A 21717-nucleotide genomic window follows, 5' to 3' on the forward strand; every position below is an offset into this window, starting at 1 on the left:
ATCTGCATTGTCACACTCTTTCCAGTTTTGTCCCCGCTGTTGTTACATGACAGTTCTTATTCCATTAAAAGCAAAAGGGGGAAAATCTTGTTTCTTAACTTGCCTTAACATGCCAATTTTCCTCAAGGAAAGACTCAAGGGCAGTTGTGACAACTTATGAAAAGAGACACAAGCACTATCCAGAAAAATGTCAGCATATATTACATGGCTTTAATGGCAAAAGGGATTCTAACTGTTTTATTTTTAAAGCCATTTATTTTCACTGAATACTTTAGGAAGGTCTTAAACTAAAGTTTAAGTATTTGGGTGGTATTACAAAGGTATGTTGTGTTTTGAATTTAAATTCTTCCCTTCGGTCTGAGGGTCAGAGTACTGATTCCTTTCTTTCTGTTATCTGTGGGTTTGATTGTTCAGGTGGAGAAATACGCTAAAGTGGAAAAGTCTATCAAATCTGATGACTCACAACCAACCATGTGGCCAGCCCATGTAAGCAGTCATTGCCAGTCTGTTTTTGCCATGCTAAATTTATTGACCATAAAGTACAGTTGCTTTAGTTTGGGACTGTTAGTTTTGTTTTCTTTCCTTTAAAGACCTTTCTGGGGTTTAATGAATTCTAAGAAAGAACAACCATTTTTCTGTTTTTTAAAATATAAATGATTTCCATTTTAAAAAGTAATTTTAGTGCAGAGCTGCATTTTTATGTTTTGATTGCATGTTGGTACCTCTTTTCTACTTCAAATAAGTAAGTTCTTCTAATCATCTATTAACAGAAATGATCTGTGTAAGTTTCTCTAATTGCAGTAATAAGTTCCTAAGGGAGAACTAGACATGCTATATTAAATTAGGTGAACCCTAGGAGTGAATTAACAGATGTTTAGTATGTGCAGTAGCAACAACAAAAACAAATGCTCCTACAGCTGAAAGCAGGAGGATTGCATCCAGTGTCCATGTGGAATCTAAGCCCCCTCTTGACATAGAAGTGCAATGGACACAACCAATCCAATGTCCACAGAGAAAATGTGGCATTGGTGTGGGAAAAGTAGCCATGGTGGCTTCTGGGTGCGGGAAATGGGAGGAAAGATGAGATGTGGAGGCGTTTTCGGGACTTGGAGTTGACCTGGGTGGTGCTTCAGGGACAATTACTAGACATTGTAGATCCTCCCAGGGCCCACTGGATGGAACGTGGGAGAGTATGGGCTATGATGTGGACCATTGACCATGAGGTGCAACGATGCCCAGAGATGTACTTACCAAATGCAATGGATGTGTGATGATGATGGGAGAGAGTGTTGCTGGGGGCGGGGTGGGGAGTGGGGGCGGTGGGTTTGAATGGGACTCCATATTTTTTTAATGTAATGTTTTTTTTAAAAATGAATTTTAAAAAAAAAAAGATCCAATATAGGTTACCATAAAAAAAATTAAAAAAAAAACGAATGCTATGACAAATACAAGCAAAACTGCTTTAGAAAATTTTATCCTCCTGACATTAGTGTTTTCATGTATCCAATATATACAGTTCTTTCATATTTCTCTTGGTTTACCAAATAGCCCACTGGCATTCCCATTACCCAGAGGCAGTCCCACAGCTCCATAGCCTAAGTACCAGTGCTGTGCATGTTTATGACCTTCCTGTCATTAGCCTGTCCTTTATTTCCTGGTCTTTGTTAATTCTGATCATTTACTTTTGAGAATGTATTTAGTTTGGATATTGTTTTTCAGGATGTGAAAGATGATTATGTCTTTGAAAGTGAAGCTGGTAATCAGTCTCAGAAAACAAAACTGACCATTATGCAGTCACTTGGTGACCCCTTGTACTATGGAAAAATACAACCATGCAGAGAAGAGGAGGAAAGTGACAGCCAGGTTTCTGCATCCCAGTGAGTTCTGTTAAGCACATGTAATCGACAAGCAGCTTCAGTCTTTCTTCTTAATTACTGATGGCCTGTTGATTCATAACTTAAGATTTCCCTTTGTGGATTCATCTGCTTACTAAATATTCCAATTAAATTTGGCAGTAGAACCAAGTAAACGTAAATCATAGATAACATGTTGTCCAAGAATTACTTAAAATAATTCTAATAATTTTTTCTTTTAATCTTTGATATGATTATTTTTATACTTGCTTTGAAGTGTAAGCTTCTGATAGCCTTCTTGGTCTATTTATGTGTTGCATGGAGTATTCTGTGATATTGCTTTGTTTCAATGGGAAGTAAGTTCACTGAATGTAAAGGCCACGAAAGATGCTTGGTATGTCTGCACTGCATGTAAAGACAGACTCAGTGCTTCGTGCTGTGGTTGCTTCTAGAAACACACATAGCCGAGCTGGTCTTCCAAAACTTGGGACAGATTATCAGTTTTCAGTTTTGTTTTATTATTAGCATTGTTTGCTTGTTTTTAATTAAGTCAATACTCTTTTGAAAGGAAGAAAAAAACAACTCACTGTAAAAAGGTAGGGTCCAGGTTTATATTACCGTTTCTAAGACCTACATTTTAGAAAGTGAGCGTGAGCTCTGGCAGCGAGGCGGCTTTGAAGAGCAGCCTCCCCAGTGCCCCGCTAGATGTTGCCCGGAAGGACGGGATCTGTTTGACAACAGAACTTAACCACTCCTGACGTGCTGCAGGATTTATTACCTTCCTGACTGCTGCATTCATAAATTACTTGATTTCATAACTGAAGTTCAAGCTTGGGCTTTGAATTAACCAAGTTTTTTTTCTTTCATGTTTTGTATTTCAGCTTCTCCACAGATGATCATTCAAATTGGTAATTACATAAACTCACTATTTCAATCTGATAAGTAATCATATAAATGTCAGACTTTTTTTTAAACATACTTTTTTAAAAAATACTTAGATTACATAAATGTTACATAAAAAATATAGGTGATTCCCATATGCTCCTCTCCGTAACCCTCCCATATTTTCCCACATTAACAACATCTTTCATTAGTGTGGTACATTTATTGCAATTGATGAACACCTTTTTGAAGCATTGCCACTAAGCATGGATTTATAGCTTACATTGTAGTTTACACTCTTTCCAACACATTTTTATAGGTTATTACAGGATATGTATAATGGCCTATGTCTGTCATTGCAGTGTTATTCAGGGCAATTCCCACGTCCCAAAAATGCGCCCAGATGACAGCTTTTCTTTTTTCCCCTTTGTCAGAACCACCAGGGGCCACTACCTCCACATCAGTGATGGAAGTTCTTCCATTGCTATAATCACAATAAGTCTATTGTAGAATAACAGTAAGTCTATCCTAGTCCATCATTCATTCCCTAGTCCTGAGGATTCTGGAGTGTTGATGCCCACTCCGTCCTTAATTGAGAGGGATCTTGGATCCCAAGGTGCAAATGGATGGGACTATATTGCTTGCGGTTCAAGCCTTTTTTTTTTTTTTTTTTAAAGATTTGTTTCTTCCCACTCCCTCATAATTTGCACTTGCTATGTCTGTTCATTGCTATATCTGTTTGTTGTGTGCTTGTCTTCCCAGAGGCACCGGGAACCAAACCCGGGATCTCCCATGTGGTAGGGATGCTCCTAATCACTTGAACGAACTCTGCCCCCTGCTTTGTTTTGTATTCCATTATGTTTTCCTCGTGTATCTTGTGGCGTCAGTTCATCGTGGCAGGCTGCTGTCTTGCCCATATTCCTTTTTTTTGGGGGGGAATGAAGTTCTTTTTTTTTTTTTTCTTCTCCTCTCCCCACCCCAGTTGTCTGCTCTCTGTGTCCATTTGCTGTGTGTTCTTCTGTGACCGCTTCTGTTCTTATCAGTGGCACCAGGAACCTGTGTCTCTCTTTGTTGCGTCATCTTACGTTAGCTCTCCGTGTGTACAGCGCCATACTTGGGCAGGCTGCACTTTGTTTTGCACTGGGCAGCTATCCTTACAGGGCACACTCTTACACGTGGGACTCCCTTATGCAGGGACACACCCCTGCGTGGCACGGCGTTATTTATGCACATCAGCGCTGCACATGGGCCAGTTGCACACAGGTCAAGGAGGCCCGGGGTTTGACCCGCGGACCTCCCCTGTGGTAGGTGGATGCCCTAACCACTGGGCCAAATTCACTTCCCCCTGTATTCTTTAGGAGGCACTGGGAAGCCAAACCTGGGACTTCCCATGTGGTTGGTGGGAGCTCAATCACTTGAGCCATATCCGCTTCCCCAAACTCTTTTAAAAGACTTTTTTGTTTTGATAGTTAAGTCTTGTCCAAAATAAGTCTCCCTTTAACTCAATAAATCAACCACATTATTCACCTGTTTATTTTAAACTGCATTCAAAACTTGATCATTACTTCATATATTTAAATATATTTTAAAAAAATTTTCATGTTATCGTGGTTAATTAAAAAATTCGTTTATAAAATTACTATAGCTAGAATGTTAAGAGCCTCCCAGGACTTCTTAAGGACAGCTCTTTAATACTTTTATTGTTGTTTTAAACCTTTCAGGTTCATTATTGGATCAAAGACTGATGCTGAAAGGTAAACATATTTGCATCTTTAATATTCTGAGTTGATGTGAAAATCTTAAGCCTCGTGGGATAGAGAATTGTCTTGGGAGAAAAACCTTATTTATAGTTATGCCATTAACTGATGAAACATTCACCATTTAATATTTATGGGCAACAGTTGTAAATGAGATCACTGGACTAGAAAGTCTCTCCTTTCCAACTCTGAAGTGTGGTGATTCTAGGAAAATGTTTGAATGACTATGATACCCAAAACTGTTCAGAGTGGTTCTTATCATGGGGAAAAATTGTGGGGATCTAATTCCGGTTTTCCAGCGTTTTTAATATTTAGAATAGTTTTCATGGAATTAGGAACAAAAGAACAATTAAAATATAGTTTTTAATAATAAAATTTACACATACCCACTGTAGCTAAGAAGGTAATTTCTAGGTAGTACTTTAATTAGAATCTAAGTGAAAGTGAATGAATAATTTGTTCGGCTGCTTATTAAATAATTCCAGCAATTTCTGTATTAGAAACAAGATACTTAAAATATATCTTTATATTTGTAATTAATTAATAAAAGATTCTAAGTGTTTGTGAAGATGACAAAGTTAAAATTGATTCATTTTCATTTCTGTATTAATTTTGCTGGACTTTTTTTTTCGAACCACACTACATTCATTTCATATATAATAAATTTGTGTTTTAAAAAGTGAGCTAATCCTTACTTATTTTTACCCTAATATTTCAGGGTAGTCAATCAGTACCAGGAATTGGTCCAGAACGAAGCTAAATGTCCAGTCAAGATGTCACACAGCTCCAGTGGCTCAGCCAGTCTGAATCAACTTTCTCCAGGGAAAGAAACTGAAGTGTGTTTCATCGCTAACTTTTTTGTGCTTGTTTGTTAAAGAATCTGAGAAATGTTAAGGCTTATTTGGGGCAGGGCATTGTTAAGTATTGCTTTTACTTTTTTTTTTTCAGTTTTTTTTTTTTTAGGAGGTATCAGGGACTGAACCCAGGACCTCATGCATGTGAAGCAGGCTCTCAGCCACTGAGTTACACTGCTCCTGCTTGTACTTTTAACTTTAATTTTTTAGTGTTTCACTTTTTAAAATGGAAATTTTCAAATGCACTCAAAGGTAGAGAGCAAAATGTAGGTAAAAGTGTTAATGAATCCCTGTGTATTAATACCCTGACTTTGACAATTACTATTTTTCTATAGAAGATGGGGGTAGAGAAGGCTTCACCTTATCTTACCTCTCTGCCCTTCTGCCTCAAACTTTTCTCCCCTGCCCCCCATTTCCCAAGGTATCTTCATTCTTTATGTACACTATACTTTAATGGGTGTCATTATGTGGACTTAACATTTCTCTATAATAGCTATAATATTCATTCTATGACAGCAAGTACTTTTCAGTTTTAAAATTGTGTGTTTTCATCTGGGACTTAACAACAATTTTAGTTTATTAAATTTTTCTTTACCTTAATTTTAATAAGTATGTTTAATGTTATTTTTTTTAGCAGCCTGAGAATGTGTCAGTTCAGTCTTCAGTGTTGGGGAAGGGAGTAAAGCATCGACCACCACCCATCAAACTTCCTTCAAGCTCAGGAAATAGTTCCTCAGGTATTTATATGCCTTAGTTTTCTGTGTTCTGGATTTAAAAATAACCGTACAATTATAATTTCATTTTAAGACCTGAAACTCATATTTTGTTTTACACAATTCACAGAACTTTGAGTACAAATCCAGGAAATAACTCGTGTATTTCTCCATTAGGTAACTATTTTACTGCCCAACAGGCAAGCAGCTTTCTTAAATCTCCAACTCCTCCTCCTACTTCTAAGACACCAAGTCTTTCTCGGAAGTCATCCATGGATCTCGGCCAAGTTAGTATGCTTTCTCCAGCTGCCCTGTCACCTGCCAGCTCATCACAAAGTGAGTCACAACTTAAAATTATTCATTAATTAAATCTTCATAAGCTTTAGCATTAAGTTTCTTAAGCAGATTTTTTTCTCCATTGAGATAGTGAAATCTAAATGTACTGTGTACCCAAAATGTATAAATTGTGAGAAGCTTCAGGCAGGTCTCTTGTTGGTTGTTTGTATTATGTGTTTAATGTAATTGTATTTGTTTTTCTGCATCTATGTGTGCACTCTGTGTATACCTTTCTGATAGTCTTGCAACTTGCACATCTCCTTAAAAAGTAATCTGATCATTAAGTGTGGTAATAAGGATCCAAAATATTTTTCACTCCAGTGTACCCCTAGGATCATTTTACATTTTATGTAAATTACACACCTGATTTGGAAAAAAATAATGTCATGAGTTGTCGTGGCAGTCCTATCTTTGTATATGTAACAGGTCAATTAGTTCTGAGGTGGTGGTACAATAAAGTAAAACCTGATTTTTCAAAAACACTCCTACACTCTTATAAATGTTGTCAGTTACTAAAATGTGATGATCATAAAATCTTATTCTGAAGATGCTAAAATGTAATTTTTACTACTGAATCCTTTTTTTTTTTAACATCAAGGAGAGTTATACAAGAGTTCTCACATTAGTTTGGGAGAATTTCTTCAAATTAATATATGAGATATTTTAGGTATCAGTTTGTAAAAAAGAAAAGCGTTCCAGTTTTTTAGTTTTTTGTAGATGACTAGGTTGTGCTGAAAAGTTTTAGTGCACAGCACAGTAATAGAGTGAGTGACCTCGTATTAGATATAAACATCTTCATCTTGATAGCTCAAAAGGTGTAATTTTTCTGCCTTCTTGTTTTGCACAAAGAAAAACTTTTATAAATTTTCTGAAAGTCTTATTCACACTTCTTATGTTGTGGGTATGGATTATGTTAATCTACTGCACACAGTTGTTACTTTAAGTAAGGGTTGAGTGACAGCTTCTGGACATTCACATTTCTTTCCTTTCTTTCTGCAGGACATGAAAGCTAAAAAAGAAAACACCTCAAGAGCTTTTGGTTTTACTTTTTTGGTTTTTGTTTTTTTGTTTTTTTGTTTTTAATTGATAAACTGTGCATACTTCATTCACAACAAATTTTCTATACATTCTACATTTAAGCCGAAGTACACAGTTACTGTTAATGATGCAGTATTATCTATCAAATACTTGCTTTATTACTGTTTTTTGTAAATTTGTTTGTCAGGATAAACTTGATGTGTTAGGAATTAAACATGTATATTTAGGTGCCAAATATGATTGTTAACCCTATATAATTTATTAAATATGTTCAGAGTTTATCTGAGACTGTTAACAGAAAATAAGCAATATTTTTAAATGAAGTCCTAAATTAGTGAATACATAAATAACAAAAGCTAACTCAAATTTCTTTAAACTTTTAGGCCAAAGGCAGCATGTAGGAAACTAACTTTTAAATGGGTATTGTGGTAGAATACACATGTATATTTTTACTGTTAATGTAATAGCATCTCTGATGGGATCTTTAGGTGATATACTGCATCCTTAATTGTAATTGAGTGTAACAACACTCATGTATCATGTGTAGAAATTAACACTTGCAGTTTACTGCTTAAAAAAAAAAACTAGAGCAAATTATCAGTGCTAAGTAAGATTCCATTAACCTTATTTTAAAAAGGACTGGCCATTTATAACAAACTAGCAATTTTTATTTTTCTCAATGAGCAGGATCTGGAACTCCTAAGCCATCTACTCCTACACCAACCCCTTCATCGACCCCACACCCTCCTGATGCTCAGAACTCAACTCCTATTGCCCCTTCTGCCACCCCTACTCCCCAAGGTTCAGGCTCCACCCCTCAGCCCACTCTGTTAACTCAGTTTGCTCAGCAGCAAAGGTCTCTGAGCCAGGCAATGCCTGTAACGACCGTTCCTCTTTCCACCATGGCGACATCCACAACTACAGGAACCACAGCCACCCAGGTCATGGCAAACTCTGCTGGACTTAACTTCATCAATGTAGTGGGCTCTGTTTGGTAAGTTTGCGTTGATGCATTGTTTTTTTGTTTTGTTTCGTTGTTTTGTTTTTTGGGTTTTTTTTTTATTTTAAGGATATTCATACCAGTTTTATTTAAATTCTTGTGAAATTAAGAACATTATATCTTATTCCAACTGAAAAAAAAAACAGTTTAGATGTGGACAGCTGCGTCAACATGGATGGTTTAAATTTTAGGTGAGACATCTATTAACTGCGCTGAGGTGATGCTGCACTTTGACAGCAGCTTAGATTTTGTGTATCCTCTTTGTTACCATCTTTTATTCCCTCAATTAGAGTTTTACTCTTCCAAATATGGTAAACATTGACAAATACACAGAACTTAATTTTAGCCCACCTTGCTATCACTTCCTAGCATAAAAATGAATCTGATCTTGGAAAATGATATTTAGGACAAAGAACATCTAATTGCGATTAGTAGTATTTTTTCTTAATCCAGGGAATTATTATGTACCTGGTTTTTACTTTCACAGTGCAAGTTTAATTCCTTGTCTTTATTCTCCTGCAGTGGAGCCCAGGCATTGATGAGTGGTTCAAACCCCATGCTGGGCTGTTCCCCTGGTGCCGTAACTCCCGCGGGAATCAATCTGAGTGGCCTTCTTCCCTCAGGAGGTCTGCTCCCAAATGCACTGCCAGGTGCAATGCAGGCGCCTTCTCCAGCAGGTCAGAATGTCGGGAGTAATCTCTAAAACCCTTACATGCTTGCTATTGTAAAACTGTCATTTTAGGAGTATAATTAAGACGCTTAATTTCCTTATTTCACAAAGAATTATCAGATATTTAATTTTGCAAGCCTTTAAAGTACTGATACTTGAGTTGAAAACCTCTAGTAATGAACTTCTCTGAAGAAACTTGGTAAACTTGCAAATCTGGAAATTTTATCTATTGCCTTTTATACATAATGCAATTCACTATAGTAGCCTTACTGTTGTCAGTGTAGTCATATTCCAGGTTAAATAAATGTATTTTGAAAAAGGACAGTGCACATGAGAGGCAGAATTGTATGGTAGTTAAAAGCCTAGGTTCTGCCTGAGTTTGAATTACTGTGGTGCAGCTCACTAGCTGTGTAAACTTGGGGAAATTCTTTCATGATTCAGTTTCCTTATGTATGGCATGGGTAGTAATAACTTATTTCATATGCATTTATCCCTTCCACAGGGTGACTTTGCACATCACTATTTTGATACATTGCAGATCAGCATAAGAAATTAAATGGGAATTTTGGAGGGAGTATTGTGGGAACCTCAGACAACATGTGAGGGCCAAGAGATGACACAGAAAAAGTTTAGAATCTCAAATGCATAAAATATATGTATAATACTATATATCAACATATTTTATCTTATAATACCATAAATATACCCAGATTTTATAATAAGGTACTGTGAACAGCTCATAAAAGAAAAAGAAAAGATTTAGACTTATCTGGTACAAAGGGAGGGCCAAAAAATGTTACACTGACTTTCCAAATTACAGGGGCATTACACACAATCCCTGTAAAAAGATAATTATAGTTAGTTGTAAGGGTTAAATAAGTCACTGCTGATGAAGTGCTAAAACCATGCTGGTGGCATGGTAAGCACGCAAAAAAATTTGCTGTTACCATCATCCTCATCGTTAGCTTTATAATAGCTGTTATTAGTAGGAATAATCAGTAAGAATTACATATACTGAGTAACAGAACGACTTGTGCTCTTTTTTAATGCTCTTTAAACAAATATGTAATGTCTTGAAACAATTCAGTTTCTTCCTACTGAGGAAAAATTTAGCAGTTGACATAGTAAGAAACTTCTATCAGAAACTTTTTATGACTTATGAGAAAGGACCCAAAGAATATAACGTTCAGCATATTGATGTTACTGTAATTTCCTAATTCTAACTGATGTTTTTATTTTAATGTGTACACATGTGCTGTAGTAGCAGGAGCCCTAGAAATGGACTAGATCTTGAACACAGGATCCACCTCTACATTTACATGCTGTGGCTCCAGTTGCTGACTGTGGGGCCTTAGAGAAGTCAGTTTTCCTCCCTTAAGCCTCAGTTTCATCCTCTCAAAAATGGTAGTAAAAATATCTAACCTGAGTTTATATTTAAGAGAAATAAATGAAGAGATATGAAAGTGCTTTTGATAAACAATAAAGCATTGTATAGGTATCATAATCTTTAAAGAGCAGTCTTCTTTTAGTGAGAATTTTGCTTGAAAGGATACCAATATTTTCAAGTTTTAATCTGATTATATTTTTTCAGTCTGTTATACAAGGCATTTATACTATCACATGTGACTTACCCCTTTTTTCTTTTTCTTCTTAAAATTATCTGGTTAGAAGACTAGACCTATTTTAAATTAATGTTCAAATTATTGTTTTAATGAGTAAAAGATAAATATACTTTGGGCTAGTGTCAGCAAACTGTATCATGCAGTCTAAACAAAGAATGTTTTTCACATTTTTAAAGGATTGTATAAATAAAAAGAGAAGACTATACAACTGAGACCATGTGTGCCCGCAGTGCTAAAATATTTATATTCTGACTTTTACAGAAGTGTCCCAGCCGTTACTTTTAAGATTCCACATTAAATTTACAGGCTGCCAGGAATAAGTTCAAGATTACTAGGACATCATCTCCTGGCTTTTAGTTTTGATCCTTACACATAAAATTAAAATTCTTGAGCATTATTAATATTAGCATTTGTACTTTATAAAAATAGCATAGAGCCTCCCAGTTCTCAGAGATGTGAATATTAGAGTGTTGAACACTGAGGAGTGTGAGTAGACACCAGCACCAGAAGTGCCTTTATTTGCACAGCAGAGGTAATCGAATGAAATTCCTGAAGTCCACATACTTTGTATTACTCTCTCTAGCCAGTGATGTTAATGCAAGAAAGAAGTTCCAGGTTCAAAAATGTATATAACGTATAGCTGGTGCTCCAGATCTTTGAAAAAGATCTTGGTATTGATGTTAGTTTTAGAAAAATATTTTGTTTTTAAGGTATTTTAAAAAATTAGAAAACAAATAGTTATGCAGCAAATACTAAGAATGTGCTTATATATATGCCAAAGTATAAATTTTTTCTATGTATAATCAAGTTTTAGTTCTTTGTTATAACCATGAGTTTTATTTAACAGGTGTTCCGTTTGGTTTAAAAAACACTTCAAATCTCAGGCCTTTAAATCTACTCCAGGTAAACCTAAAATACTGCTTTTGATCAAAGTTTTTATTCTTTGATTTTTTTTTTAAGATTTATTTTATTTTATTTGTTCCCCCCACGCCCTTACCTCCTGCACTCGCTCTTTGCTTTTGGTGTCCATTTGCTGTGCATTCTTCTGTGTCTGCTTGTCTTCTCATCTTCTCTTTGGGAGGCACCGGGAACCGATCCTGGGACCTTTGATGTGGGAGAGAGGCGTTCAATGGCTTGAGCCACCTCAGCTCCCCGGTTTGTTGTGTATCTCATTGTCTTTCCTCTGCATCTCTTTTTTTGTTGCGTCATCTTGCTGCGTCAGCTCACAGTGCGTGCCAGCTTTCCACTGCGTGCTAGCTTTCACGTTCACCAGGAGGCCCCAGGAACTGAACCCAGGACCACCTCCCATATGGTAGGCAGGAGCCCAGTCATTTGAGCCACATCCACCTTCCTCTTTGATGTTTTTTAAATGATGTGTGTCTGTATAGATCAGAATTTGAAGCTTTGAGGTCTGTACAGAATCTTAAGTGTGGGACTATCATTGCCCCCCTTGCATTGTCCTATGGAAAAGGGAAAGACTCGGTGCCCTCTGTAGACCTCACTCTCGCTGACTCCAGCACCCATGTTCCAACAGAAACAGTTCCCACCTACTAGCAAGATTACATGCCTGCAGTATCAGTAGTATAGGTACTTCCAAAATAATCCTCTCACATTTTATGCATACACACATGGAATACTGTTTATTTACAACAGATTTTGTTCTTGAATAGAGATTTTAAAAAGAACCATTTTTTCTTTTCCTGAGGAGAGTATGGTGAGACTTTTCTTAAACATGTAATTAGTATCATCATATTCATAGAGAGGTAGAAGATGGAGAATTTAGTATATATTATGAACCTGCAATATTGCAGGTATTATGCTAGTTAGGTCCTTTAATTTAAAGGATAGAAAGAGATTTTAGACTATGGTTGGGAAAACTGAAGAGTTATCTACAAAGAACTTGAAAAAATGTAGACCTTGAATATAAAGATCTGGAGCTATGAAATGGCATAGCTATGGATTGTTGGGAAATAATGATAACAGATCAAGCAGACTTGGTGGTGAATTTGGAGCAAAACTTAATTCTTTGCAAGATGCAACTTGTATTTGCTCGCTGATTGGTGGACAGTGTGGACAAGAATGCATATCACTTTGGTTTATTTGGTTTGTTTCTCTCAGAGACCAAGTCTGTATTAAGAGGAGTGGAATTCCTTTGTAAGTGAATTAGATTTTACTACATTTATCTAACTGATTAAATAACACACTTGTGCTGCGTTAAGGCGTACCTACCAGTGAGTTTAAGCTGGGTGTAGATGCCTTTGTTGACCTTCGTACAGAGATGAACTCTGTACTCAGTGTTTGCCTTGGGCTTTCTCTGCAGGACCTCAAAGTTCTTATAAACCTATACCTTTGTAAATTAAATGGATAAACCATTTGTTTATTGATTAATTGGAAAAGCATAATTTTAATTTTTGACCTGGAGTTTGCAAGGTGTTTTCTTCTTTAAAAAAAACAAATTTGAATTTATTTAGTTTATGAATGACAGAGAACAAGTAATGGTCTCCAAACTAAATATGAACATCTAATGAACTTTGTCAGCTTTAGATTTCCTCACTATACTATACAGGAACTCATGCATGCATTTTGGTTTTGTGGCTGGAACAATTTTGGGGGATAGATTTTCTTACTATAGACTTCTGATTGTGCCCAGGTATTTGTTTATACTGATTGTGCCCAGCTATTTGTTTGTACTTTCTAGTGCATTTATTTTTTTGTGTTGGCATGTAAGATTTAAATAAAAGTATGTAAGTAAATTTGGATAGCTAAGTGTTTAATGAAATGGATAGATGTGTTTTAGAGTATTCACACATTCAGAAACTCAAAATAATATCAATAATTGTTCTTACATAGATTTTTAAATAAGGACAGAGATCTTATGTTTTTCTTATTCACCTCTTTCCTCAATGTCTGGAAGAGTGCCTAACACAAAGTAAATGCTCCAAACGTATTTTTGGAATAAAAAACTTGTATCATATAAAAATAATTTGAAACTGACTAATTAATTTCTTTTTACATCCTTAACAGCTTCCTGGTGGTTCCCTCATTTTTAACACTCTGCAGCAGCAGCAGCAGCAGCTCTCTCCGTTTACTCCACAACAGCAACCTCAGCAACCCACAACTTCTTGTCCTCAACAACTAGGGGAGCAGGTGTGTGCTCTCTAGCCTTTCATATACTTTTACAAGAATTTGCAACATACTTTTATTTATCTGCTGTTTCCTACACTAATTATTAGGTGTAACTGCTATCAGTTATTGGGCAATAATTTCAGATTTTCACTACAGCCATAGTCAAGTACATGGTGTCACTTTTGTCTTGTAAAGCAGGAAACAGATTCAGGTAAATCGCTTGCTTGTGGCTGTACAGTGAGTGACAGCAGGTCTTTCTGACGATATAGCCCATATATTTTTATCCCATCTTCATTCCTTCCTGTTCTTGGTATTTTGTTCTGTGCAAGGTCTTAAAGTAGAAAGGTCCCTGTTATCATGAAGCGTAGGGTAGAGAGTCGACAGACAAAAGGAAACACACACTGCCTTGCAGAATGAAATTGAATAAGAACTGCAGTAGATGTAAAATTAGAGGAAGGAACCATGGCTATATATTGGAATCACCTGGGAAACTAAAAAATACTAATGCTTGGGACCCACCCCTGAAATTGCTCTTCACTCACAATTAAATATATGTTTACCGTCTGTCCTTTAGCCAAAATTTCTCCAGTTGATTCTTGGTTGGATAAGGCTTATCTTCTGGTAGATTCTTTAGGAAGGGCACACTCAAAACTGTTTCTAATATATGGTACTAGAATAAAAAAATTTTTTTTTAATCCATGGAACTGCACAACACAAACAGTGAACCCTAAGTTAAACCTGGACTACAGTTAAGAGTACAGTAAACAAAACTGCTTTCATCATTTTAACAAATGTACTATACCAATGCACCACCATTTTAGTAATACGATGGTACATGGAGATACTGTATTTTATGCATGATTATTCAGTTAACCTATAACTTCACTAATTAAACCCAAAAAAATCTTTCTATACCCTTAGCACATGAAGGATTGCCTGGCTGGATATGAAATCCTTTGTTGCGCTTTCTTTTAATTTATTGAAAATGTCCATTGTTGCCTTGCTTTGTATGTTTTTGAGAGTTCTAATGCCGATCTGGTTCTCTTGTTCTTATAAGTTATTTAAGTATTTTGTCTGCAGGCCTTGAAGGTTTGGCTTTAGAATCTCTTGTATGTTTACTAGGCTATGTCTCAGAATTGATTTTCAAGGTATTTCTTGTGGGCCTTTTAGTGTGCAGATTCAGGTTTTATTTCTGGAAAGTTTTCTAGGATTGTAGCTTAAATTTGCTTTTTTTTTTTTCTAGTTTCTTAAGGTGGAAGCTTGGTTTATTGAGACCTTTTCTGAAATAAACATTTAACATTATAAATGTCCCTTTAAGTTCTACTTATACTGCTTTCTGTAAATTTTTTATGCAGTTTTGCCTCCATTTTCATTCAGTGCATAGTATTTTCTCTTATCCCCTGTGAATTCCACTTAGATTCATGGGTTACTTAGATAGGAGTTAATTTCAAAATATTTGGGAATTTTCCTCATAACTTTCTATAATCGAGTTCTTATTTATTTCTGTTGTCTGAAAAATGTTATGTTTCCAGTTCTTCAAAGTTTGTTGAAGTTTGTTTTAGGTCCCGAATGTGTTCTGTCTGGTGACTGTCCATTTGCCCCAGCAGAGACGGTGTGTTTGCTCTTAGACAAGTACGAGTGCTCTGTGAAGATAAATCAGGGTGTGGGCGATGTTCAGTCTTCTGCATGCTCACTGAGGCTCTTCTTTGTGTTCTCTACATTACTGAGAGGAGTGAAGTCTCCAAATAAAAGTGTGGAAATTTCTGTTTCTCCTTTCAGTTCTATTGGTTTTTGTTTTATATTTTAGGCTGGTGAAAAAAGTAATTGCGGTTTTTGCATTGTTGAAATTTCCGTTTGATATTGGCATACATTCTTAAATAAATGTGGTTTTAAACATTTTAATGTGCATTTCTCACTTTATGTTTTTTTGCTGATGACTTATTACTTGCTGTTTATTTTAAATATTTATTTTACCCTATGGAAATGATGTTAGACAAAAAGCAAATTCAAGTGATTTTCTTATTCAAGTTCAGAATGGGTCATAAAGCAGCAGAGACAACTTGCAACATCAAGTTGACCCAGGAAGTGCTAACGAATAGTGCAGTGGTGGTTCAAGAAGTTTTGCAAAGGAGACAAGAGCTTCGAAGATGAGAAGCATAATGACCGATCATCAGAAGTCGACAAAGACCAATTGAAAGCAATCATCAAAGCTGATCCTCTTAAAACTACAAGAGAAGTTGCCAAAGAACTCAACATCAGCCATTCTACAGTCATTTGGCATTTGAAGCAAATTGGAAAGGAGAAAAAGCTCAGTAAGTGGGTCCCTCGTGAGCTGACTGAAAATTTAAACAATAATTTTTAAGTGTCATCTTCTCTTAGTCTGTGCAACAACAGTGAAACATTTCTTGATCGGATTGTGACATATGATGAAAAGTGGATTTTTTATAAACAGCTGGTGACGACCAGCTCAGTGTTTGAACTGAAAAGAAGCTCCAAGGCACTTTCTAAAACCAAACTTCCACCAAAAAAAGGTCGTGGTGATCTGCTGCTGGTCTGATCAACTACAGCTTTCTGAATCCCAGTGAAACTATTACATCTGAGAAATATGCTTAGCAAATCATTGAGATGCACCAAAAGCTGCAATGCCTACAGCCAGCTTTGGTCAACAGAAAGGGCCCAATTCTTCTCCACAGCCAACGCCTGACTACACATTGCACAACCAAAGCTTCAAAAGTTGAATGAATTGGGCTACGAAATTTTGCCTCATCTGCTAAATTCACCTGACCCCTCACCAACCAACTACCACTTCTTCAAGCATTTCACCTTTTTGCAGGGAAAACGCTTCCACAACCAGCAGGATACTGAAAATGCTTTCTAAGAGTTTGTCGAATCCTGAAACATGGATTTTTTTCACTACAGGCATAAACAAACTTATTTCTCATTGGCAAAAACGTGTTGATTGTAATGATCCTATTTTGATTAATAAAGATGTGTTAGAGCCTAGTTATGATGATTTAAAATCACGGTTGAAACCTGCAATTACTTTTGCACTAAACTAAAGCTCTATTGTTAGGTGCATACAAATTTAGATTCTTTGTCCTCTTGATTAATTGACCCCTTTATCATTATTAAATGGTCCTCTTTATCTCTGGTAATATTTCTTCTTTTAAGGTTTCCATCCTTTTAGTCTTGAGTCTGTATATTTCTTAGTATTTGTATTTCTGATTCAAGGTTGGTCATATCTCCAGTTCGTTTGGATAATTCTGTTTATAGGGTTACCTTCAAGTTTTCTTTAGCTTTATGGGTTTTTTGTTTAGCTGTGGGGGCGTGATTTGAGATTTTTTAATCAGCTGATTTTTTTGTTTTGTTTTTCTCTTTTTCTTTTTTGTTTGTTTTTTAGTTACCCTTATGGAAGTCGTTTGGTCTGCTTTTTTCTATTTCTATTCATTTCATGAGCACGGTTCTAAGTTTGAGAGTGTCCTTGTTAGTCTGTCACTTCTGCATCTTCTGTGCATTTTTGTTTTTTGTGTGTATAGACACTGATGTTCATGAAGGGGAGGAATTAGTGCATTAGGTATAGGAACCTTCATTTCCCCTCTTTCTCCTCTTTACCCTTCACTGCCACATCTCCAGCAAGACCTCCCTGTTCTCTGTGCATCTAAATCATCCCAGAAACAGTGCTTCTACCAGGCTGCCACTTCCAAGTCCCTACTTGCATGCAGTATTTAGCATTTAGTTTATTCTGTTGGGCATAATTTTAACTAATTTGCTTCTAATTTTTGCCACTATAAGCAATGCAGTAAATTCATACGGAAGTATTTTTACATTCCGGTGCTTTTATTTCTGTAGATGGATTCATAGAGCTTTTACTGCTAGACTTGCAGAGTTGTGTATTTTTATTGCTAAATAACTATTAGTGTCTTGCTTTCTAAGAAGGTTTAGATGATTTGCATATCACCAGTACCTTCGCATTTTTTTCTATTGCACTCATAGGAAGTTGACATATTTACTTCAGTTTAATCAATTTCTGCATATCCTTTTGCTCTCTGGCGTTACTGCTGAGTCATAACCAGCTGTTAAAGTAATTAATTTGACTAAACCACCATTTATTGGGAATACAGGAGAGCTAACTGGTTTAGGGAAAGAAATTTCTATATCCATAGAAATCCTCTCAAACTAAAAATATTTAATAATTCTTGAAATGTTTTGCTTTTATTTTAAACTTCTGGTGTTATTTTAAGGCACTCTTATTTTTTATACTGCTAATGTTATTACAAGGCACTTTTTTAGGTAGGAACAAAGGATTATTTTTGCAGAACAAAGTTTAATTTTGAAGATACCTGTGTTAATTTTTTTCCTTATGGACTGTGCTATAGATATTACATCTGAGAACTCTTCATCCAATCCAGAGTTTTCATTGTTTTCTTCTAAAAGTTTTGAAATTTTGCATTTATCTCAGTAAGTATGAGACATAGGTCAGGTTGATTGTTTTGGCTATGAAAGTCTAATTGCTGAACAGGCCATCCTTCCTACATTGAGTACTTTGGCACCTTGTCAGAACTCAGTGACTGTACTGCTGTGGGTCTGTTTCTGAGCATTGATGAGTTCATCTTCCTGCCAATATCACACTTTATTCACTGAATTCTGTTACAGTGAGTCTTGAAATCAGGTAGAGTGATTCCTCCTACTTTATTATTCTTTTTCAGAATGCTTTGGTTCTTCTAGTTCCTTTGCTTTTCCATATAAATTTTAGAACTTTCTTGTCTGTATCTCTAATAATAATTTTAAAAACCATGCTGAAATTTGTAAAGGAATTGACTTAAACCTATATAGAGCAATTTGGGTGGAATTCGCATTTTTACTATGTTGAGTCATCTTCCAATCCACACACTCAGTATATGTTTCCATTATTCATTATTTCTTTCATTATTTTGTAGTTTTCAGCATATAAATCCTGTACTTGTTTTGTAGGTTTATACCCAAGTTTTTCCTTTTACACTTTATCTTGTAGGTCCTTTTTGTTTGTTTCTACACATTCATTGTGAGTACGTGGAATTGATTTTTACGTGTTGATCCTGTGTCCTGCAGTGTTGCTGAACTCACTTAGTTCTAGGACACTTTTTTGTAGATTCCTTGGGGTTTTCTACATGGACGGTTATGTAATTTGCTCATAAGGACAGTTTTTTTTCCTCTACAATCTGTAATCCTTTTATTTCCTTTTCATGTCTTACCATAATGGCTAGAAAGAAGTTCCAGCACTATTATTTTTCTAAGTTTTAAAAAGTCACTTTGATGAAGATTTATAAAAGTCTTGGGAATCATTAATACAGTATCAAACAGACCAATACAGAATCAGTTCTGAAAATTTTCATTGTCTTGCTTTCAGAATACCAGTTTCCATGCTCATTTTAAATATCTTTGAAATCTTTTCCTTAAGTTTACTCTCCTTAAAATTCAAGTCTAATGTTTATTCCAACTTAGACAAGAAAAATTACTTCTTTTGATCAACTCAAAATTGTTTTTCCTGTACAAATCTTTTACTATTTTTCTATTCAGGGTCCTGAACAAGGTTCATCCAGCCGCGAGCAGGCCTTATCTGCCCAGCAGGCTGCTGCTGTAATTAACCTCACTGGAGCAGGGAGTTTCATGCAGTCCCAGGCAGCTGGTAGGTGTCTTTATGGCTTCCTCTGTTGAGTTGACGAAATGGGAAGTAGCTACTCTATTTGGGATCTTAAAATTTAATTATTTGTTTTCTTTTCCATGTAAGAGTAACTACGAATAAGTCTTTAATTTGTGGACTATTAATCAGTTAATTGATGGCCCTGGCAATTGAGGCAGTATGAGAGCTTTGGTTTACATACAGTAACAGCAGTTACAGTCGTCCCTCTTTTTATAGTTTACTGGCAAAATTTTAGTTAACTTACTGAGAAGCTACCAAAATGTGTTTTCATTGTTGCCCAGTACTAATCTTAAGTAGTTAATAACAACCCTCAAGGTTTCCAGGGTTTTGAGACTCCATTCTTGACCGCGTACTCTTGTCTCATTCTGCTCATCTGTAGCTGCGTGAAATAAATCTTAATGGTCCGTTAGCATAACTTTATAAATCACTTTTATCATTTGTCAGAAATGAGATTGAACTAAATGTCACCACTTCTGGCAATAAGTGTTGACCCCAAAATTTTATCTTCGATGAAAATTGTCAACTAAAGGCAATAATTTTTACTTTACATCTAATTAAATCAGTAAGCCACATGTATAAGAAAGCTCTGATGGAGTTTGAGGATTGAACAAGTGAGCATGTTGTCAGCATTTTGAATATGGGCTTAATGGGTTCTTTTAGATTCCCATACATCTTGTGTCTCAAGTTAGAAGTCCTAGGATAGAATAATCAAGGTCTTTGTTTTAGAAATAAGTACTTCTTAGTGTGAAATTCTAATTTAAAGCTAGTGAATTTCCAAATGGAAATTTTTAACTTACATTCTTTTACCACACATTATAAATTGCCTAAAATAGCTTTAGCATCACTTACTAGAAAGCCTGGGTTGAAAATGTTTCTAGTTCCAGACCTGCCAGTAATTGCCTGGGTGAGTAAGTCACCCAGACCTCTGGATCTTAAATTTCCTCATCTCTACAATGAGGGGTTGAACTGATTATGGTGGTCCCACTCAGCTCAGAAATTAATAATGTGCAATCTCTACACAATCTTTGTTGATAATAGTGTAGTCCTGTCCATTGCAGCATCTTTTGTTTAAAGAATTCATCTTTCTGAAACCGAGTTCAGTCCTCATGTTAGATCTCTCCCATCTCTTTAGTCCCACTTCATTGGTTTTCTTTTTAAAAATAATGTGCTGTATTTTGCACTGTGAAAGAAAGCCTTCCAGACAGAATAGCACTAGTATAAAATTTCACTGAGATGCAAGAGAATGAGGAGAAATGGTGTTTTGGCACACGTGCACCCCGTTTCCTTCCCTTCCCCCGTCGAGAAAGTTAGTTCCTCAGCTAATGGGAGATTATACTTAATTTATTCTGAAATGTCTGATTTGATACTTAAGATTAATCCTACTGGTAACTTTCCTGTTTCATTTCCTGTGTTGTCCTTTTCTAACCCTTGGTAGCCTTCAAACCCTCTGACTGGCCTGCTTTCCCTTCTCCTCTTAGTGCTGTCTCAGCTTGGCTCTGCCGAGACCAGACCTGAGCAAAGCCTCCCTCTGCAGAGACTCCAGCTCTCCTCTGCCTTTCAGCAGCAGCAGCAGCAGACACAAGTAATCCAGCAACTTCACTCTGATCCCAGTTCTTAAGATAACATACTCAGCTCCAAAAGGACCTCAAAGTACCTTGCTTTAGCATTATTCTACTGTCCGTTAAGACTACACAGTGATTGGTAAATAATACCGGAAATTTTATTTAGAAGTCCCATATTTTAGCCGGTCAACTTGGAGCACTGATTATATTTTGTACATTTGAGCCGTACTCTTTTGAACTTAAAATCTTTTCAAGTGCTGGTGGCACATTACCAAACACACTTTTCTAGATTCTATACTATATTTGAAAGAGATTGTTCTAAGTACCATTTTTAACTCTTTTCATAATGTACTGCAGAAAAAGGCAAGTATACCAGTGTTCCTATTAGTAAATGTGATATATTTAGAAAAAATGTTATTTCAGCAAGTAAATTAGCATATTACAGTTGACTTTTTATATTTTGGTGGTTTTGTATTGCTGTCAACTATCATTTTTCAACAAAATGGTAACTGAAGTTGCTGAGTTACTGCAATATAGACTATCAGGGCAAAGTAACATAGTTTTGAAACGTTTGCTAAGAATAGTTTTTCAAGCCCTCAGCAGGCTTCTGTGCCACTGGTGCTG

The 21717-nt window shown here is 36.0% G+C and overlaps 1 protein-coding gene across 17 annotated transcripts in view; it reads left to right on the top strand.

Moving 5' to 3' along the window:
• The window catches only part of SUPT20H (SPT20 homolog, SAGA complex component), a 37039-nt gene that overhangs the window by 14683 nt on the left and 639 nt on the right, over positions 1 to 21717 (top strand). For 5 of the 17 annotated variants that reach the window (XM_058276926.2, XM_058276927.2, XM_058276923.2 and 2 more), the window contains exons 13-25: positions 415 to 486; positions 1720 to 1877; positions 2735 to 2761; positions 4457 to 4489; positions 5211 to 5328; positions 5981 to 6083; positions 6237 to 6395; positions 8121 to 8427; positions 8956 to 9110; positions 11573 to 11628; positions 13750 to 13872; positions 19408 to 19516; positions 21010 to 21113. In XM_058276926.2, the coding sequence (XP_058132909.1) occupies positions 415 to 486; positions 1720 to 1877; positions 2735 to 2761; positions 4457 to 4489; positions 5211 to 5328; positions 5981 to 6083; positions 6237 to 6395; positions 8121 to 8427; positions 8956 to 9110; positions 11573 to 11628; positions 13750 to 13872; positions 19408 to 19516; positions 21010 to 21113 (1524 nt within the window). Of the gene's footprint in view, positions 1 to 414; positions 487 to 1719; positions 1878 to 2734; positions 2762 to 4456; positions 4490 to 5210; positions 5329 to 5980; positions 6084 to 6236; positions 6396 to 8120; positions 8428 to 8955; positions 9111 to 11572; positions 11629 to 13749; positions 13873 to 19407; positions 19517 to 21009; positions 21233 to 21717 lie in introns of all 17 variants that reach the window. The other 12 variants (XM_058276932.2, XM_071208139.1, XM_058276931.2 and 9 more) reach the window with 7 other exon arrangements.

Source organism: Dasypus novemcinctus, chromosome 15 (genome assembly GCF_030445035.2).
Source record: "Dasypus novemcinctus isolate mDasNov1 chromosome 15, mDasNov1.1.hap2, whole genome shotgun sequence".
In the NCBI taxonomy this organism is placed as follows: Eukaryota; Metazoa; Chordata; class Mammalia; order Cingulata; family Dasypodidae; genus Dasypus; species Dasypus novemcinctus.